Raw genomic sequence first — 21,602 nt, forward strand, 5'->3', positions numbered from 1 at the left:
GATTAAATATTTAATTTAAAATTTTATTAATTAAAAATTATTACTAAATTTATTTTATTTTTAAAATAAAACTTTTAAAAGTAAATGAAATATCTTAAAAAAATAATTTTTTAAAGGTTAAAATTAAAAAAAAAATAAATTAATTTATTAATTTAAAAAAAAATTAATTTTAAATTATTAAATAATTAAATAAATTAATTTTAAATTTTTTTTTAATTTTTGAAAATTAAAATTTCAATCCAAATATTTAATTTTAAAAATATTAATTTAAAAATAGAAGTGAAAAAATTAAATTATATCAAAAAATAAAAAAATTTAATTCTAAAAATATTAATTAAATACATAAAAATTAAAAAAAAATTAAAATTACCAAAATAATTTTTTAAAAATAATTTTATGAGTAAAATTAATCCATTTTCAACTCCTTGAGCTAAAAATAACGAGAAACAAGGGATGATAATTTTCATGCTAATTATGATTTTTATTACAGATCATAGATCTTTATTACATTATATTTTGTACTTCCTCCCTCCTTTTCTATTTTTTCCTTTAAAATTTTCAAAGATTAATTTTACTTTAATTTTTCAACTCAGAACTGTGTCAAAAGTTAATTAACATTTTTTTTTTGTTCGAAAATTAACAATGAACTTTTTTTCCGTGAATTTTTTGTATTGTTAATTATTTATTATTTTATGAAAAAAAAACTGATTCTCATGAAAAAGCAAATTTTGAATTAAAAAGCGACAAATTACGCGTAATGATGATTAAAACATTATTATGAGGAAAACAGGCGTAAACACGACGACGACGACAAATGAGATGAAAAAGTATTTAGTAGAATTACAACAACAACAACAACGCATCGTCACATAACACATAATAATTAAAATAATATGGTAATAAAAGGCTTAAAATTTGTGTGTTTTTGAAATTTTTCAAAAGGAGAAGAAAAGGCGGGATGATAAAATATGTGTAATAAAATGTTTGGCAGTAAAATAAAGACACATCATCGTCATCTGTTGTTAAGAAATTACCCAAAAGTGAGAGAAATGTGAAGATAATTGTTGTATAAAAATCACATAAAAATAAATAAATAAAATTTATGTCTCGGAAACTCGAGAAAAAAAATAATTAAATCGAAACAAAAATTTACAAAAAAAAAATGAAACACAAAAAATACATAAAATTTATCGGAGGCGATGCCACGCGTCAAACGAACGCGCGAAACACCAATTACGCGACATCAAACACAATAATTAGCTCAATTTGGCTCTTTATCCTGCTAATTATTCTCGTGGCAACGCAGTACGGCAATGTTCGTGGCAGCGAATTTCCGGATCGTGAGTGTTGCGATCCGCCGCCCAACATGAATGGCAACGGCATCAACGAGAACAACAACATTAACATTCACAACTCGGATGACGATGTCATTTTTAACAACAACATCAATCCCGAACTGATTGACGAGATTCCGACGATTACGACGTCGTTGCAGGGCGGCATTGGATCTACCAATATTCCGCAGATTGGGCGCTCAGGTAAGCCTGGAAATTAAATTTTTTCAAGTGTGATAATTGAAAAATTAAAAAAAAAAAAATTGGGTGTTAATAAAAAGTAAATTTATTTGAGAGAGACAGAAAAAATAAAATTAAATAACTCGAAAAAAAAAGTGAAGGGAAGTTTGTCACGCAATCGTATTTTTCAAATAATGATACTTTTTTTTAAGGATTTACTATTAATATTATTATGATGACTATAATAATAAACTTTATTGTCGTAGTACAAAAGTGCTGTTAATGTTGTAAACACAAAAGCAGAAAAAATAAAATAAAAGTGGAAAAGAGAGAAAAATAATAATTTGGAACGAAAATCAATAGTGTGGTTGTGTGTTTTTTATTGCTGTAGTTGTTGTTGAATTGGATGTTTGTTTAAGTTTAAGTGAACTCAAAAATTATGGTTTTTAAAGAATTTATTTAAAAATTTATAAGAGATTTTATAAATAATTTTATTGAAAAACTTATAAAAAAATTAAATTTAAATTTTAAGAAAAACTTTTAATTATTTATTTGAAGTTTAAACAGTTTTTTTTATTTAAAAACATAAAAGAAAAATAAAAAAAATTCAAAAATAAAATAAAAAATTTTTAAAAGTTTATTTAATTTTTATTTATTTATTTATTATGAAAAAAAGATTAATTTAACCAAATAATATTTTAATTATTTATTTAAAATTTAAATTGGTTTTTTATTTAAAATTATTTTATTTAATTTTATTTTAAAAAAATTTAAATTAATTTAAAAAAAAAAAATTTTATTTTAAAATTTTTTTTTTTATTATTTTATTTAAATTTTAAAATTATTTAATTTTATTTATTTTTAATTTTTTTTTAATTTTCGACTAAGATAACTTTAAAGTTTTTTCAAAAATTAGGAAATTAAATTAAAAAAAAATTGAAAAAATAAAAAAAAATTAGAAATACATTAATTTAATCGAAATAAATTTTCATAAAAATATAAGTTTTAAATTATAATTTTTTACTATGGCTTGAAAAAAATCTTTTAAAAATTTATTTTTCCAATTTTAAAATATATTTACAAAAGTTTCTTTTAATATTTTTATTTTTTTTTTTATTATTATTTATTTTTTTAATATTCATTAGAATTAAAATATTAAAATTTTTGAAACTTTAATGGAATAAAATTAAATAAATTTAAATAATTAATTTTTTTTGCGATAAATACCTATAAAAAAAAATAAAAAAAAAATAAAAAATAAACTATTTGATTAAATTTTTTATAAAAATTAAAATTAAATTAAATTAAAATAAATTAAAATTAAATAAAAATTTTAATTAAAAAAATATTTTTTTTACATTTAATGTCGTATAAAAAAAATTAAGAATTTTATAAATTCTAATTTTGTAATTAATTTTTTTAAAGATATCATAAAATGAGTTTTTTTAGTAAATTTTAAAGATATCAAAAAAAATTAAAATAATTTTAAATTTAAAATTATTTTGATTTGATATTCAAAAAAATTTTAAAAAATTGAAATTATTTTAATTTGATATTAAGAATAATTATTATTATATCAAATTTTCTATTTTAATACATTTTCCTCTGAAATAATTTAAATATTATTAAAACCTTCAAATTAAATTTCAATTAAATCCTAAAAAATAAAATTTTCAAGGCAGTCTACAAAAATTACCATTTTTTGACACTTTTTACACGAAACTCGTCTGGCAATTAATTCATGACCTCGAACTTTTACGTCAATAATAATAATAATTAAACATTTCTATTAAAAAATTACTTGAAATAAAAATAAAACTATTTTTTCTCAGAATTAAGTTAACAATAACTTTTCTTAACTTTTTAATTATACCTTCGATTTTTATCGGATCATAAAAAATGCAGATAACGAAAAAAATATTTAAATTTTTACCCCATTTTGGTTCATCTACCTTTTCTCTCTTGATGACCTACCTTCACTTTCGCCCATATATGGGGACGATAATAATCAAGCAGTGAATAATAAATAAAAAAAACACTCAAAATCCCTTGTTTGTATTTCTATTTTAAGCCTCTTTTGTCGGAAATATTGTTACCTTTTTCACAACACAAAAAAAAGTTCTTCTATGAAAAAAAAATCTCTGAAAGCAACAAAAAATTAGAATTATGAATATTCAAATTATATGCCTTCCATTCATTTCATTTCGAGTTTTCGTTTCATGCTTTTATATATTTTTTTTGAATTTATTCGTCGTTTCGTCATTTCGTCGTGTGCGAATGAAAATTTTGTACAGAAAACGAAAAAAGGAGAATACGAGAGTTTTTGATGGTTGATGCGAGTGGTGATGACGGGCGATGGAACGACGACGACGACGACGATGATGACTGAAATTGAATAAAATTAAATTAGCATAAACATTTGTTTCATTACCTTCTTGTTCTCTGATGATATTATTCCGGTGTATCATTTTAAAGAGCTTCAAGACGACGCGAAAAAATAAAATCTTTAAATTTTTTTTCCTCTTGAAAAATTTTTACGGGTCAAGGGCATTTTTCGTGCCCGAAGAAAGGACCAAGTTCATTCAAATTAAGCAAAACGTCAAAATTCATTTATTTTTCATTCGTTTTTTCCGACAGAGTCACAATTAACGAACTAACATGACACTGCAAACTACATTTTTGAGGTCGCTCATATTTGAACAGCCAAATGTTGTTTAAACAAGCACGTCACATTTCGTTTTTTCACGCGGGAGCTTATTAAGTACCTATCGTGTGTCCGCGATATGAATTAATTTTCGGTCTACACACGATCAAATACACGCCAAAAATTTATAAAAACGATTGTCGCGTCTCGTAAAAACGCATAACGCCGAAATAAAATCAAAGCCATGAAATTTTCCGTGGCAAGGCAGCTCATAATAAAATTATGAGCGGACTTTTTGTCAATTTAGCGTGTGTACAATGGGAAAAAGGTACTAACACGTAATATTTTTGTTTTGTGTGCGAAAATATGACGTGAAATAAAACAACAATAAGGAGGAAGGAGAATTTTGTTGGTAAAGTCAAATGTGAGGAGTTTGTGTTTCGCGAAGTTAAGAAAAATTGCGAGAAATTTTGTGAATTGCAAATTTTATGAAATTAGGTATAATTAAATATTTTTAGAGGTATGTATTATTTTTTTTTAAATTTATTTTTAATTTTTTAAAAATTTTATTTATTAAAATTTATTAACTAATTAATTTAATTTAATTAAAAAAATTAAATTAAATACATAAATTAATAAATAAAAAAAGTAATTAAATAAAATAAATTAAATTAAATTAATTTATTTATTTAGTTTAATTTAATATTAATTTAATTTTTATTTAATTTTTTTTTTTTTTTTTTATTAATTAAATTATTTATTTAATTTTTATAATTTTTTTTTTCAATTTAATTTTTTTATTTATTTTTAGGTAAATTTTAATTTTTAGAAGTTTCTGATCAATAAGTAATGGCAGAAAATGTTATAAAAACCATTGGAACTACGTTGAACTATTAAAAATGACATTGCCTTTCAAAAGTCTAAACTTAATAACCAAAGGTTGCGGATTTATAAATTGTTCGGACTATGACTTCAATGTTAACAAAATATTCTATAATACTCAAGAAATCTGAATTATCACGTTTTTGACCAAAAGGTTCTGAACTTAAAAGTTATTTCTTTAAGACCAACTTACAAAATCAAAAGATTGGACGAAAACATATACAAGTCTTGTATGAATCTTTCAAATGTTTGGCCATATGAGCCAAGTCAGCTAATTAAAATATAGAACACAAAGCGCTGTTCTCTATCGGAATGGCTCTTTTTCTTCTTTCACTAATGAGACAATGAGCAAATTGCGTTTTTACTCCTTCTGAAGTGAGAGTTATTTATTTTTTCATGATATATTTGCATATTTTGTTTGGCGAATATAAAAAAAAATAATTTTTGTAAAATCTTAAAAAAAATAATTTCGTAAAATTTTACTAATTTTAAAAAATTTAACTTTCATAAAATTTTATTTTTCAAAATGTAGTTTAATTTTTGAATCTAAACTAAATTTTATAAATTTTTAAATATTACTGATTTATATATTTTACATCATATTATTTTTTTCTAAAAAAAATATTATTAAATATTTTTTTTATTTTCTGATATTTAACCATTTAAAAATTTTAAATATTTTTTAAAAAATATACAAAACTTGATAATTTTATTATGAACAAAATTCTATATCTCGCAATTTTTTACCAAATGCGAAACCTAATTTTTTCACAATGCAATAATAACGCAATGATGAAGTAACTCAAAAACAAAAAAAAGAAAAGAAAAAATGAACAACATACGCTTTTTTCACGCATTTTTATCACACGTAAACGTAAAAAAGCGATTTGTTTGGATGATATGCCACATTTTATTGCGTGTGCTTTCTTCCTATTCTTTTCCAACTGTGTCGTTTTCGTTGTTTCCCGAAACTAAAACTGCCTTATGGGGTGTTACTACACTTGATTTTATTCAAAAAAAGAGAAAAAAAAGTATGTCTCAAGTATGCCTGCTGTGCGCTTTATTGCCCGCCGTAGCAGTTAAGTAGGAGTTGATGGAAAAAATTAAAAGTCATGAGTAGAGTTGCTATTTCTGGTTGAGTTGTCGTGATGGGCGAGAAAACGTTTTTACCTTTAACAAGATCTGACACGCAAACAGAGCGAAAAATTCCTTCTCATGAGGAAACCTTTAACTTCAAAAAAAACCCTTTTTGGCACCCAATTTTCTCCCGATGTTGAACGCCAATAATAATTGACCTAACAAAACCTAACACAAAAAAGTTTTTCTTCTACTTCTTTGTCGGTCTCATGATCATTAATAATAACGCCAGTTTGCCTTTGCCTGCTTGCCAATAAACTTTTGCAAACTACATACACACAAAAGAAGACATGACTGTCATTTTCTTGCCTCCCTTTTTCTTCGTGTTTATACACCTGATTTGACTTGTATCGTCTATAGGAAATCGATTGTGTCGGGTCTAATCGACAAAGAAAGAAAAAAAAAGATGTGAAAAGCACGTAGAAGAAAAAAATGTAACATAAAGACGATTTTTATGGGGCTTCGTACGATAAAGGAACATAAACATGCGGAAAATTGAGTGAGACGAACATGGGGAAGGTAAAAAATAGTACAAAAAATATTTTTAAGTGGTTTGATTTGCTTGAGGCTGTTGCCCTGTTTTCAGGTTTAAATTTACATTCGAAGGAGTTAAATTTGTCTACGAAGATATTGAAAGAGGATTTCAACTTTAAGAGTTTCAATTTCAACTTAAAGAGCTTCAAAGTTTTAATTGAAACTTTTTAAGTTGAAATTGAGACTTGAAATTGAGACTCTTTAATTGATTTTTTACCCTAAAAAGTCTCGATTTCCATTCTAAGAGTTTCAATTTCAACTTAAAGAGCTTCAAAGCTTAGATTGAAACTTTTTAAGTTGAAATTGAGACTCCTGAAGTTAAAATTGAGACTCTTTAATTGATTTTTTACCCTAAAAAGTCTCGATTTCCATTCTAAGAGTTTCAATTTCAATTTAAAGAGCTTCAAAGTTTTAATTGAAACTTTTTAAGTTGAAATTGAGACTCCTGAAGTTAAAACTGAGACTCTGAAGTTGAAATCGAGACTCTTTAATTGATTTTTTACCCTAAAAAGTCTCGAGATCCATTCTAAGAGTTTCAATTTCAACTTAAAGAGCTTCAAAGTTTTAATTGAAACTTTTTAAGTTGAAATTGAGACTCCTGAAGTTAAAATTGAGACTCTTTAATTGATTTTTTACCCTAAAAAGTCTCGATTTCCATTCTAAGAGTTTCAATTTCAACTTAAAGAGCTTCAAAGCTTAGATTGAAACTTTTTAAGTTGAAATTGAGACTCTTTAATTGATTTTTTACCCTAAAAAGTCTCGAGACTTCTGAAGTTAAAATTGAGACTTCTGAAGTTAAAATTGAGACTCTTTAATTGATTTTTTACCCTAAAAAGTCTCGATTTCCATTCTAAGAGTTTCAATTTCAACTTAAAGAGCTTCAAAGTTTTAATTGAAACTTTTTAAGTTGAAATTGAGACTCTTAAAGTTAAGAATGAAAATGAATCAAATTGAAACTCCTTCAAGGTAAAATTAAACTTATTTCTAATGATAGGGCTTTCTTCCTCTTGTCACAAGAAAATTTGAAGTCCTAATTACTACTTTTCTTTAACATTTTTTTTTCACATTTTACCAACAAAATAAAAAAGGAAGATCAATTAGAAGCAAAAATTGTTTCCGGCCTTAATGAAGTGAATGTACTTTTCATGTCAATTACATGACAAGCATTTACTTCATATCCAAGCCATACGCAAAAGAAGGTTGGTTCGACACATCCTGCCAATGTCATGTAAAGACATAACCAACACCAAAATTATTATCGATTACTTTTTTTTTTGTATTTTTCGTTGTTACCTTTTCTTACTCACCTTTCTCTCGGTCATGAGTCGAGTCGCTCGTTGTTCATTCATTTTATCGATACACGTCATCATCATCATGGCAAGAAGCGTGTGAATTTTGTTGAATGGGAAAATTAAATATTGTTTGACAAATTAGCGTGTCCCTCTTTATTTTTTGTTCGTTCGTTTCTTTCAGTGAGTCAGCTTCAGGATTCTGTTATTGTTGTTGACGTGCGTGTTGCTATTTTCGGTTGCGTTTTTATGACTTGCTCGCCATTTTAACCGATGTTAACGTAATAATAATGAGAATGGCGCGATCATCATGAGCATTAATAATACCAACAACAATAAAATAATAATAAAAAAAAAATAATTTTGTGGAATGGGCGCCGAAAAAAAAACGGACAAGTAAACAAAATTACAAATGTAAATCGAATCAACTGCTGAAAAAAAATTGTTACGAATGCGCGTCATTAAACTCAATATAATTGCTTATTTTTACGACTTTTGGATTGTAGCTATGGGCGGAATGTGAAAAAACAGAAAGTTTGTTACTTTTTAAATGAAAGTTAGTTTATGGAAGGTCATTGATTTTATCTATCGATGGAGACAGAAAATAAGGGAGAAGGGTGATAAACTGGAAATTTTATGGCATTTTTATCGTTTAACATTGAAAAGTACTTTATATTAATGGGTTTGAATGTCAAATTTCAGACCACGTGACCAAAGGTCATTCGTATCTTGATAAAAGTCGAATTTTTTTCGAGGGTAAAAGAAAAATTTTGTGATGTTTAGTCTTGAATTTATCAAATTTTCATATATTGTAAACTTTTATAACGCAAAAGAATGAATCCTAACATTTTTTGAAATTTTTTAACCACGTGACCTAAAATTTCGAAAAAAAATATTTTTTTTGAGGTCTTATAACTTATACTTTTAAAAAAAATAATTTAAGATACAATTTATTCAAAATCTGAAAAAGAAAATAATTTTTTTTTCGAAAAAAAATATTTTAGGTATAGATAAATTTGTTAAATAATAACCACGTGGGTTGATATTTTCAAAGAATTAATAAAAATCATTTTTTAAAATTTAAAAATAATTTAAAATATTTTTTTTATTAATGAATAAAGGTTATAAAACATAAATCTGAAGTAAAAATGATTTTGAGATAAAAAAAATATATAATTTTTTCTCTTAGAAAAAATTTTGAACCACGTGACCAAAAATTTAAAAACTTATTAAAATATGATTTAAATATTTTTTATTAATTTTTTTTAAATTTTTCTTGTCCTTAAATGTAAAAAATCTTTCTTGTCTCAATTTTTTAGCTTTCTAAAAAAACAAATTTAATGTTTTATGCATTTTTTATTACATTTACCTCTTTCATCGTTCTATTGACATTAAATCCATGTTTAAATCAATTGAAACGTGAATTAACATCAAATGGAGACGCCTGGCTCGACATTTCAACCAAACAAATCACGAACAAACAACCGTCATAGAAAACTTTTCCATGTTTCCAATTAAAAATTTATCCATTTAAATTCAATAAATGAAAAAAAACATCGAGCGAGAGATAACACGGAAAACGTACAACGATTTTTTTTTAGAATTTTCCTCGAAAGCCAAACAGGTCGTCCGTCTCTCTTTGTGTTCTCCGAGTGAATAGAAACTTGTAACGCATTCATTCGGAGAACATGTTCGTTACTTTATTAGAGAGAATAGTTTTAAAATTTAATCTGGAACGTGATAGTATCTCCTGATTTTACGGGACATTTTCCCTCCGACAAACAGGAAGATCAATAAAACACACGTTTTTACAGAGGAATTAATGGAAAAAAGTTCGGAAATTTTGTAGTTTGTTTAACTTTATAACTGAGCCTTGTTACAGCAACATTTTGTATTTATTTTCGAAAAAGCTCAAACCACACGCGCAACAAAATTCCTCACATTATCCAATAATGGTCGCTCGTTTGCTTGGAAATCAATCAAACTTGCTATTTTATTTAATATAATTTGCAAAATATTCGATCAAAAGTTTGAAAATGTATTTTTTTTCTGCTGCCGATACTTTGCGAAAAATTTAACTTTTCAATCGCCGGATAATGTTGTTGTTAATATTATCCGTGCAAGTACATGTATTAAAATGTTGTGAGTCGTCTTTCCTTTTTTTTACTCTTGACAGAGACTGAGTTCAAAAATGAGCAAATTCTCTTTTGAAATAAAATATAAATTTATATAAAAAAAATTAAATATTTTATAAAATATTTAAAAAAAAATAAAAAAATTAATTTTTTCAATTAAAAATTTTTTTTTCTCAATTTCTTATTTTTTATTTATTTTATATTTATATTATTAAAATTAATTTAAAAAATTAATTATTTTAAAATATTTTTATTTTTTTTTTAACTTCAAAAATTTTGGAATTTTCATATATTTTTAGTTGACAAAAATATTAGTTTAAAATTTAAAATATTTTAATTAATTTAAAAGTTTGTAATTTTATTTAAAAATTTAAAATTTTTTTATATTTATTAAAAATAATTAAATATAATTTATTGAATTAATTAAATAAAAAAAATAATTAATTTATTTTTTTATATTAAAAAAAAAATTATTTATAAATACCTAATTAAATTTAATTTATTGTATTTATTAAATTGAAAAATTAATTAATTAGATAAAAAAATATTTAATTTATTTTTTAATATTTAAAAAAATATTTTTAAACAAATTAAAGTAAAATAAATTAAATTTTATTAAATTTTAATTAAATAAAAAAATTAATTAAATTTTAAAAATTAAATAATTGGTAAAATTTAATATAATTTTTTAATTTTTAAAGTTTTTAAAATTTTTAAATAAAATTATTTTTATAATTTTAAAAAATTTAAAAAATTCATAAAATTATTTTTTTTTTAATTAGGTACTTAAATTTTTTTAATACTTAAATTTTTAATTCCATCCCTGACTTTAATTTTCTTGTACGCAACGCAATATAAATCAATAAACGACTCTATTTATAACTTTTTCCCTTTTTTAAACTTTTGTAAATTAATTTTCATTCGTGAGCGTTCGACAAAAAAAAAACATGTTGGTTAAAAACTTCATTCATTGATTAATTTTCTAATTTCCGGAAAAATTATAGTTGAAAGTGATCCGACGACTTTGCCATTTATTTCACACAAAAAGAAGCATTCATACAAAGCGACACGGGGAGAAAACGAGAGAAAAGACGTAATTTATTGCAAAGAATTTTATTTGCATATAAATTGAGCTTGTTCTCGCGTGTGTGTACGATTACCATCATCATCAACAACAGCAGTCAAAAAGGAAGCTAAAAAGTGAAGAATCACTTAAAAGCATAATAATAGTGCTTGGCTTGTTGTTGCTTGCAAGTTGATTTTTTTGCCGCCGCCGCTTTCTTGAGAACGGTCTACGACTCGACGATGCATGATGTACTTGAAGAAACATGAAGACGAGCGACTGGCGGTTGTGTGCTTTATCATAATATTTGGTGTTTAAGTGTTTTCCTTAGGATGTGCATTTAATGTTGGATGTTATTTTTCATTTATTTTTTTTTCTTTTTCTCTCCCTCTGTGAGTTCCGCAAAGTAACCATTCAAAGGGTGAAAAGGTAAAGAAGAGGAAGAAAATGCATAATTAAGTGGATGGAAGTAAATGTTTTTGCAAGGTGTTATGCTATTCCGTTTTAGAAATTCGAGTAGCAAACACGAGTGCAAAAGGGGTCTTTTGATGTTAAAGCAAAGGGAATTTCTTGATTTAAATTTTAAAATTTTCGTTGAATCAGAATATTGAGCAATAAAATTCTTATGGAATGAAAAATTTTATAGATTTTAATTCAGAATTATTTTAAAATAATTTTTTTAAAAATTATTTCTGTTTTTAAAAACTAAAAAAAAATATATATAAAAAATTAAAAGTTATAAATTTTTATAAATTAAAGATAAAAATAAATTTTATATTAAAAAAAATTTAAAAAAAAATTTTTTTTTGTTAATTTTGAAAAAAAACTTTTAAAATAATTATTTTTATTTATTTTGAAATTTATAGAATTGAAATAAGTTTAAAAATATTTTTTAAATTTATTTTTAATTATTTTTTAAAAAATATTTTTTTTCATAAAACTCATAAATTTATTAAAAAAAATAATTAAAGAAATTTTAATTAATTAACAATAAAAAAAATAATTTTAGAAAAAAAAACTAAAAAATACTTTTAAATAAATTTATTTATGAATTTTAAATTTAATAAACTTTTTTAAAAATATTTTTAGATATTTTTTAATAATTATTTTTGTTGTTTATTTAATTATTTTTTTTATTTTATGAAAAAAAATAATTAAAAATAAATTTAAAAAATATTTTTAAACTTATTTCAATTATTTAAATTTAAAAAAAATAAATACCTAGTTATATTTTTTTTTTCAATTTACAAAAAAAAATATTTTTTTTGCAATTTTTTTTTTATATTTTTTTAAATAAAAAATTTACTTTTATCGATTTTTATCTTTAATTTAGCTTTAAATTTTTTTTATATTTTTTTTATATTTTTTTTAATTTTAAAAAAAGAAAAATAATTTTTATTATCTTTTCTTTAAAAAAAAATTTCACAAAAAAATCAAATATCATCGTTTAATAAATTTCTCTTTGCCATTTACTACCAACATGTGCTTGACATAAGTTTTTTTTATTCACTACATTCAAATTCAAGAGTAATTTCCTTTCATTTCATCGCAGCGGCAACAGCAACGCCAACAAAGCAAAATAATAATAAAATATTTCTGTGCATGATTTATTGATTCACATTTCCATTCGTCACACATATATTTTATTTCATGTTATTGTTGTTTGTCATCATTTTATTATTTATTTTATTCTTCCTTGTCCCGTCTCTTGTTCTTCTTGATGTCAACAATGTTTTGCCGTTTTTTTTTTCGATTGTCAATCAATTTCCATGTCGCTTTCGTCGTTAAGTAATGCTTAATGCAAATACACGACAACAAAAAAAAACGAGTGACGACACGAGGAAGTAATTTTTATTTATTTAGAGAGAGAAAGAGAAAATTTCCGTTCTTGGAAGGAGAGAAAAGGAGACACGTACACGAAATTTATCGAATCCAATTTGGATAAACTCGCATATCGATTGTAAATAAAATAAAATTATGCAAGTTTTTTGCTTGTTACGAACTTTTTTTTTTGGCTTGAATGTGCATCGAAAGTAGTTCAGCACAAGGCGAGAACCGAACGCAGCAAAACCGATGATTTTGTGGATTTCAGTAGTAATTAAACAAATTTTTGGCAAAAAATGTTTTGTTTTCATCGTTTGGGGAGTTTTAGGATGAGAAAAGGAGTTAATTTAACAGTTTTGGGGCTTAAAATAATTTCTTGAAAAATGAAATTGACCTTTAAAGAATTATTTTAAAATTTTCAAAGTAATTATTTAATTTTGAAAAATTAAAAAAAATTATTTAAAGGAAATTTTCTTCAGTAGGAGTTAAATTAACATCTTTGGGTGTTATTTTAAGCTCTTAGTTGTTAAATAAAACAAATTTTCATGTAAAAATAATTTTATAAGCACTTAAATACAATCCTTAAGAAGCAAAATTAATCTCTAAAATGCTAAATTTCAACATCGAAGTTTTGAATTTTATCATTTAGATGTTAAATTAACACCCTTGGAGTAATTTTTACCTCTTTAGAATCTGAGTTTTGTCTTTTCAAAATTATTTCTAAGCTTTAAATTATAGTTTTGAGAATTAAAATCAAACTTTGAAGAAATAAATTTAAATTTTAAGGTATTAAATTCTTATCTTAAGGTGTTAAATTAATACCTTCGATGTAAACTTTACATCTTTATTTAATTTTTTTATTTCATAAAATATATTTAATTAAAAAATATTTAAAAATTAAAAAAAAATAAAATGCAAATAAATAAAAATAAATTAAATTAATTAATTAAAAAAATAAATTTTTAATAAAATTTAATTAATTAATTATTTAATTAAAAAATGTAAAAAAAATAAAATGATATAAATTTAATCAGTTTGGAGAAAAAAATTTTGTTTCAATAAATATATATTGAGATTTTAAATTTTACTCAATGAAATGGCAAAAAAAAATATTTAAATTTATTTTTTTTTATTTTATTTTTTCTTATTCCAATTTTTTAAATTTTTTTTCTCCAAAAGGATTAAATTTATATCAATTTAAATTTTTTAACATTTTTTAATTAAATAATTAAATTCTATTTAATTTATTTTTTAATTAATTAATTTTATTTATTTGTTTTTTTTTTTATTTTTTTTAAATTAATTTTTGTCATAAATTTCTATAAAAAAAAATAATAAAATAAATAAATAAAAATTCACCCAAAAAGTTGTTAATTTAACTCCATTTGATGTTAAAATACCCCTTTATTTTTAATTCAAAACCAAAACTAAAACCATTGCACGTTTCCGTACTTTTGTTTCGTATTCAATACCATTATACGTCCCGCCATATAAATATCCAACCAACTGCAATTCAATTCAATGTTTTTCCCATCGTAGCAAAAAAAAATAATTTTTGTTCGTTTTCAATTTTGCACAAAGGCAAAAGTAATGCGCGTTGCATACTTCGAGCTTAGGGAAAAATGAAACATATTGCAATTATATTGGATTTAGTTAAATTGCACCACATAATATTTACATTCTGTACGTGCGAGGAAAAAGTTCTTTCTTTTTCCGTACGACGAAACATGAATTGAAAAAAAATTTAAGAAAAATAACGGATGATCACGTCCCACATATAATTTGTTGTTTTCCGACAGAATTGTGCAATCAAAGCGACAATGTGATAAATATTAAATGAAAAATAAATACGAGGCGGAGAAATTAATTACAAGCAATTGATTCGATCAATGGAGAGCTTCATGAATTAATTTCGGGGCAGAAACAAATTGTTTTATGTTAATTTTGCCAATTTGTTAAAGTGATGCCCAGTCGACATAAATTTGTTATGGCATTCGGTGTCAGATTATTCCCCGAACTGGGACGACGAAACAATTCAAAAATTGAACTTTTGCCATACATCAAAAAATTTGTCGATTCTCCTCTTTAACTCGAACGACGAAACAGACACAGATGGATCAAATAATTTATCGCTGAACTTTCCTTCACGCGCGCCGCTCCTCCAAACCGATCGTGTGTATGTTCGAGATAGCTGTCAGCATGAATGAAATATACCTCTGGGTTGAAATGTGTGCTCAACGAGGAAGATGCGGAGGAAAGACAAGAAACATGCTTGTAAATATGTGTTAATGGTGTCGTATCGCATGGAAAAGTGGAAAATCAATATTACCTACTTTACATTCGTCGTCGTCGCTGCTTGAAACAAAAGGCATTCATTCGTGCTATTGAAAGGCGGAAGTTGATCGATTTTTGAATAACAGGCGTTCCGTTGTTGTTGAATTGACAGACAGACAAAAGCAAGTAAAGAGAGAATTGCGGGATTTCGGATGGATTTGATTTGAAGAGATTATCGGAAATTTGCATAAATTTTGTTCTATTGGTTTGGCTACAAGTGAATTTTATGCTGAAAATTGTATTTATTGAAGAGAAATTGTTTGTGGGAGTTGAATTTTCATGAAAAAAAAAATTTTTGGTTTAAAATCTATTAAATTTTGTATTAAAGTTATTTTGTGGAAATTATTTGGAACAAGATTTTTTGTTAAAAATGACAGAAATGAACTTTTTTTCCTTAAAATGTGTTTTTAGAGATAAATTTGATCAAATTTTATTGAAAAAATTAATCTTTTAAACAAAAAGAATTTGTAGAACTTATTGTGCAAAGAAATTTTGTTTCCAAATGGATCTTTTTTCCCCGAATTTAGTTAATATTTTAAGGCTATTACAAAATTTTATTGAACCTTAAGGTTATTAAATTAAAATAATGATCTTTATCAAGTATTCAGAGAGAAAAATGAGTTCCACAAATCAAAAATTAATTTTTTTTCTTCAAGTTTAGTATTCGAGTTCAGTCATTTCTTCGAATTTTTTGTAAAATTATTAAAAATTCTTTATATGGCATTAAACGTTTTTATTTTGAGTCAATTTAATTCAAAATTTATTAATTTTTGTATCAAAAATTACGTTCCACAAATCAATAATTAATAATTTTATTTAAATTTTAAATTCTAAAATAATTTTTTTTACATTTTTTTTTAAACAGCTTTAAAATTTTCTTAAAAAATATAAAAAGTTGGTTTTTAATTCTTTTTAAGGAAAAATTTATTAATTTATACAACAAAAAATAAGTTCCACAAATTAAAAAGTTAACATTTTATTGCAAATTTAATATCCAAAATTATCTATTTCTTTAAAGATTTATAAAATACTTCAAAGTAATTTTTAAAAGCATTAAAAATTCTTATTTTAACTCACACTAATTCAAAATTTATTCATTTTTTATACAGAAAAATACGTTCCACAAATAAAAATTATAATTAAGTGAAAATTTTTTATCCAAATTAATTTACATCTTAAAAATTTTTGTAAAATTATTAAAAATTCTTCTAAAAACCATTACAAAAATTTATTTTGATTTAAATTAATACAATTTATTAAAATTTTCAACTAAAAATGAGTTCCACAAATAAAAAATTCTCATTTTAACAAAAAAAAAAAAAATATTACCGTCAAAACAACATTTTAACTTTATTTCTCACTTCACAAATCTCTCTCCGCCTAAATGTTGTTTATCTACCCCGAAAATGAAAAGTTATCTCAACAAAAATCCATCTTTGCAAACTTTTCAAGCAGAAACACTCTCAACAGCTCTCCAAAATAAAACGACGCGTGAAAAATCTCAAAATCACGAGAGAACTTGTAACTTTTAACACTTTTTTTTGTAAATCTTTTCCGTACACAAACACGCCTTTTTATAATTTTCATTGAAGCTGCAAGGGGAGGCTGGCACAACATTTGAATATTTGTTGATTCAATAAATTTGCAGAAAGGATGTTCTCGTTAGCGCAACGAGACACCTTCTTGTACATATTTTTGCAGAGTCTCTTTGTGTCATGAAGAGATGACAAAAATTTTCATTTCAAAAAGTTCAGAAGAAAATTCTGCGAAACGAGAATGTGTGTCAATTGCGCAATGATAATAATAATAATAAGTACTTTGCTACATACAATTTTTTATCATATTATTATTTAAGCAAGCAAACAATATTAAAAAGCTTTTCAAATTTGTCATGTTGACATTTATTGCAAAATTTTAAACAAATAAAAATCTATCAAGTACCCATTTTTTTATCGCACGAAGCGAGCTCGTGTGTGTGAAAAAGCAATTCGTGTGCCAAGCAAACAAACAAGGCGTATAACAAATAAATGTAGAAGTTGCTCGAGACAGGAACAAAAAATTTGTACAAAAATTGAGTGTTTTTTTGTCTTCTTGTTATTTTATTATTATTGCTGTTCCTGCTGCTGCTGCTGTTTTTTCATAGTTGTTGTTGTTGTTGACACTGAATTTTGTCTCTTTTATGCTATTTTTTGCCTTTGTAGAAAACGTGATAATGCGAATTTTAATGATAAAAAGAAAATGCTTGCAGCTAAAAGATAAAAAAAATATTTAAAAAAAAATTTGATCAAAAATTGTTTAAAAAAAAATAAATAAAATTTATTTATCAAGAAAATATTTTAAAAAAAAAATTTAAATATTTATGCAAAACAAATAATTAAAATTAAATAAAAAAAAAAAAATAATAATTTAAAAATTTAAAAAATTTAAAAAAAAAATTAATAAAAAATTTTCAAATTAAAAAATTTTTTTTTATTTTTTTAAAATATTAAAAAAAATATTTATTTAAAAAAATTAAAAATTTTATCAAAATTTTTAAAAATTATAAAATTGATGTTTTATTTTAAAAATTTTAAAATTTAAAAAATTAATTAAATTTTTATAAAATTAATAAATTTAAAAAATTATTAAAAATTAATAAAATTAAAAAAAAATATTAAAATTTAAAAAAATATATTTGAAAAATATCTCAAAAATAAAAGAAATAAATTTCAAAAATTAACTTTTATTATTTATTTTTTTTTTTTGAAAAAAATTTTTTTCTTAAATATTTTTAAGCTTTTTTAAATTTTGAGAAAAAAATTTTTGAAAAAATATTTTCAAAAAAATTTTTTTTTATTTTTAAGAAATTTTTTAATTTAAATTTATTTTTAATTTATTAAAATTTAAAAATTTTTTAAACCTATTTTTTAAGATTTTCAATTATTTTTGTTTTTATTTCAAAATTTGATAGAAAATCAAAAACCATATTAAACAAAAATATTATTTAATTAAGCTAATTATTAAAAATTTCTTAGCTTAATTTGAATAAGCCACGTGCCATTCAACTCAAACCAAAAAACGCATGAATCTTTCAAATAAAAACTCATGAAAAAGAAAAAATAGAAAAGTTACTCAATCAAATTCATTTTCCATTCAAAAAAATTTCCTAAGGTCATGGATAAAAGGATGCACACAACACCGCACTGTTACGCACATAAATATCAAAATTTATGTTGTAAAACTCCAACGTTCGGAGATTAATATACTTCCATGCGTTCTTGGTCCTTTTACGATTCGGTTACTTTTTTAAAGGAGCACTAAATTTGATACGCTTGAACTAGTTTTGTGCACGTAGAAAATTTATATAATTCCGAGTTAGATAAACTCCGTGTGTACCTACGTTCCTCAATCATTCACTCACATGCCGAGTGTTCGTCTTATCTCCGCAATTCACCTGCCTTGGATATTGTTATTAGATTCGATTTTCAATGAATACGTAAACGTTCGTCTTCTTCTCCTCCTGCTGCTCCGACTTCGATGTCTCGTCGTCCTCGTTCAATTCTGGGGCAATAGAATAACAATATCGTTCTGGCTTAATAATAACATAAGAAGGTTATGTGAAATAACATCGTTCGTATCTCGTATCTGTCCCCCAGAGTTATTTGTGTGAAATGGGAAAATGTGTACAAAGTGAGTTTCTTTCCTTTATTCTTCCTATCTTTCAGCTTGAGCTTGTTATTGTTTGTCTGGTATGTACACTTTTTTTTAAACAGGTAGCAGTTACTCAAACAAACAAGAGAATTGCTCTACTTTGGGGAAAAAATGTGATAAAAAAAATAAGAAAAAAAAAGTTTCCATTGATACTCATTCGATTTTTCAATGCAGCTAAAAAAAGTATTGCGAAAAATCTTAAGAATTTACAAATTTTTAAAAATGGCGGGAAAAAAATTTAAGGTTATGTTTTCGGCGGAAAACGGTAGTTAGATCAGATTTTTTGAAAATTTGTCATTTTATGCCTCGTTTTTGATGATTTTGTCATTTTATTACTTCGACAGTTGGTAATTCTCGATAAGCATAAGTTCTTTCCCATAAAAACTAACAATTGTTGAACAATTGTCGAGTATATGATGATGACATTTGTTTTGTTTCGAAATCTGATGATTTGTATTCCAATCGATAAATAATGTAAATAATACTTCATGAGACGACTTATTTACTGACAATCAAGCAAAGTTTTGATGACGAAGTAGGTTTTGTTGATGGATTCCCCAATTACGGGTCTTAACTGATTAGGATCTACTATTACCATAAGGGTTATTTGCATCAAAGAATTTATTTGGGAAGAATATTTTTATCCTGATTTTTTTTTTAGTCTGGATTTCGAGATTTTTGCTTCCATCAACGTTTTTTGGATAATTTTTTCTGATGGATGGCACCCAAGTTAATTTAATGTGTTTTTTATTTCACGACAATAGTACATTTTTTTTACATTTCATCCAAAATGGTTTCAGTTCAGGTTGCTACATTGGCAAATGGATTTGACAAAGTTACTTCAGTATTTAATTTTATTTATTTAAAAAAAATATATTAAAAAATTAAAATAAAAAATAAAATATAAATTTAATTTGATTTTGAAAAATTGAAAAAAAAAATAAAAATTTAAATTAAATTATTAAAAATAAATTATTTTTCAAAAATACTTTTAAATTATTTAAATTTTATTTGAAAAAAAAAAATATTTAAAAAATTTAAAATAATAAATAATTTTAATTACACTTTTAATTTTTAAAAATTTTGAAGAAAAAAAATAGTTCAAAATAATTTTTATTTAAAAATTAACATTTTTAAGAAAAAATTAATTTAAAATTAAAAAAATAAAATAAATTAATTTTAATAATAGATTAAAATTATTTTTAAAAATTTAAAAAAAATATATTTTAAAAATTAAAATAAAAAAAATAAATAAATTAAAAATTTATTTTTAAATTAAAATTTTTGAAAATAAGTAAATTTAAAAATATTTTTAAAATATTAAAAATAAATTATTTTTTATTTAAATTATTTTTTTAATTAAAAAATGATTATTTAAATTAAAATTATTTTTTCAAAAAAAAAAATTAAAAATTTTGTAAATTCTTTCAAAAAATCGCATAAAATTATTCAACTTCATACGACACAAAAAAGTAACAATACATAGTTGAGTTCAGTTGAGAGAAATATTGATTAACTTACCATCACAAAAGTAAAGAGTATTCCATAAGGACACAAAAATATCCTGTTTCTCCTTCAGTTGCTGTCTTTTTCACAACCGGATGTGATTTGCCCTCGTTTCCCTTTTTACACATAAAAGTACAATTAAAATCTTTTTATTTTCACCTAAAAACATTAAAAGGAGGAAACTTTAGGTTCAAAGGCTCGAATCAGATTAAAATCATTACTTACTTAACGCAAGATGGAATCCAGAGTGAAGCAAAGGGAGAATATTCTTAACACTCTTGTCACTTATGACGACGTCATCTTAATAAAAAAAACTCGAGAAAGTCTTACCTAAAAAAGTAAAGAACAAGTAAAATAACAAGTATAAAAGCAAAGAAAAAGATAAAAGCAAACAAAAATTGTCATTAAATATTCATCAGATTCTTAACTACACTCCGGAAATGTTTTTTCTTCCTCTTTTTTTTTCTCGTTCCATGTGAAAATATCGGACAATGTACGAACGAAAAAGTTTTGACTATATGTACTTTTTATGCCATTATCTTCCTCTCAGTACGACGACGAGCATTTATGAGAATATAATGAAAAATAAATGAAGTTATACAGCTCGGCATGACGACGTATCAATTAGCATATCATCACCAACCAGGCTGATGTTTGCGTTTGTCGTTAAAACTACAGGAAAAAATAACAAAAATATTAAATGAGGATCTTGTATGTTTTTAAACCAATTAAATGTGATTATTATTTCATTTTCGTACCATTTTCCTCTCGTGCAAACACACAAAACTTTAATAATAATTGTTTGTTGTTTATCTATTAAAATCTATTTTAGTCGACGTGATGAAATTCTCGGGAACATGTACGTTATGTGCAACGATTTATTACTGAGAAAGACACAGACGCGTGTTTGGATAGTCGTACAATACTCATAATTAATGTAAATAAATGCATTTCTAATGCTAATCTTCATTTGAATAATTTCTCCGTAATAAATTTTCATGCCGAGTGAAAAGTGTGCGGAGTAACTTTTCTCATATTATTGTTGTGCCT

At 23.7% G+C, this 21,602-nt stretch overlaps 1 protein-coding gene across 1 annotated transcript in view; it reads left to right on the forward strand.

Annotated features, from left to right (window-relative positions):
• Positions 1-1,135: 1,135 nt before the first annotated feature.
• LOC134833266 (uncharacterized) overlaps positions 1,136-21,602 on the forward strand; it is a 79,699-nt gene continuing 59,232 nt past the window's right edge. The window contains exon 1 of the mRNA XM_063847529.1: positions 1,136-1,538. Coding sequence (XP_063703599.1) covers positions 1,163-1,538 — 376 coding nt within the window. The 5' untranslated portion in view covers positions 1,136-1,162. The remainder of the gene's footprint in view (positions 1,539-21,602) is intronic.

The sequence above is a fragment of the Culicoides brevitarsis genome, chromosome 3 (genome assembly GCF_036172545.1).
Source record: "Culicoides brevitarsis isolate CSIRO-B50_1 chromosome 3, AGI_CSIRO_Cbre_v1, whole genome shotgun sequence".
NCBI classification, from domain to species: domain Eukaryota; kingdom Metazoa; phylum Arthropoda; class Insecta; order Diptera; family Ceratopogonidae; genus Culicoides; species Culicoides brevitarsis.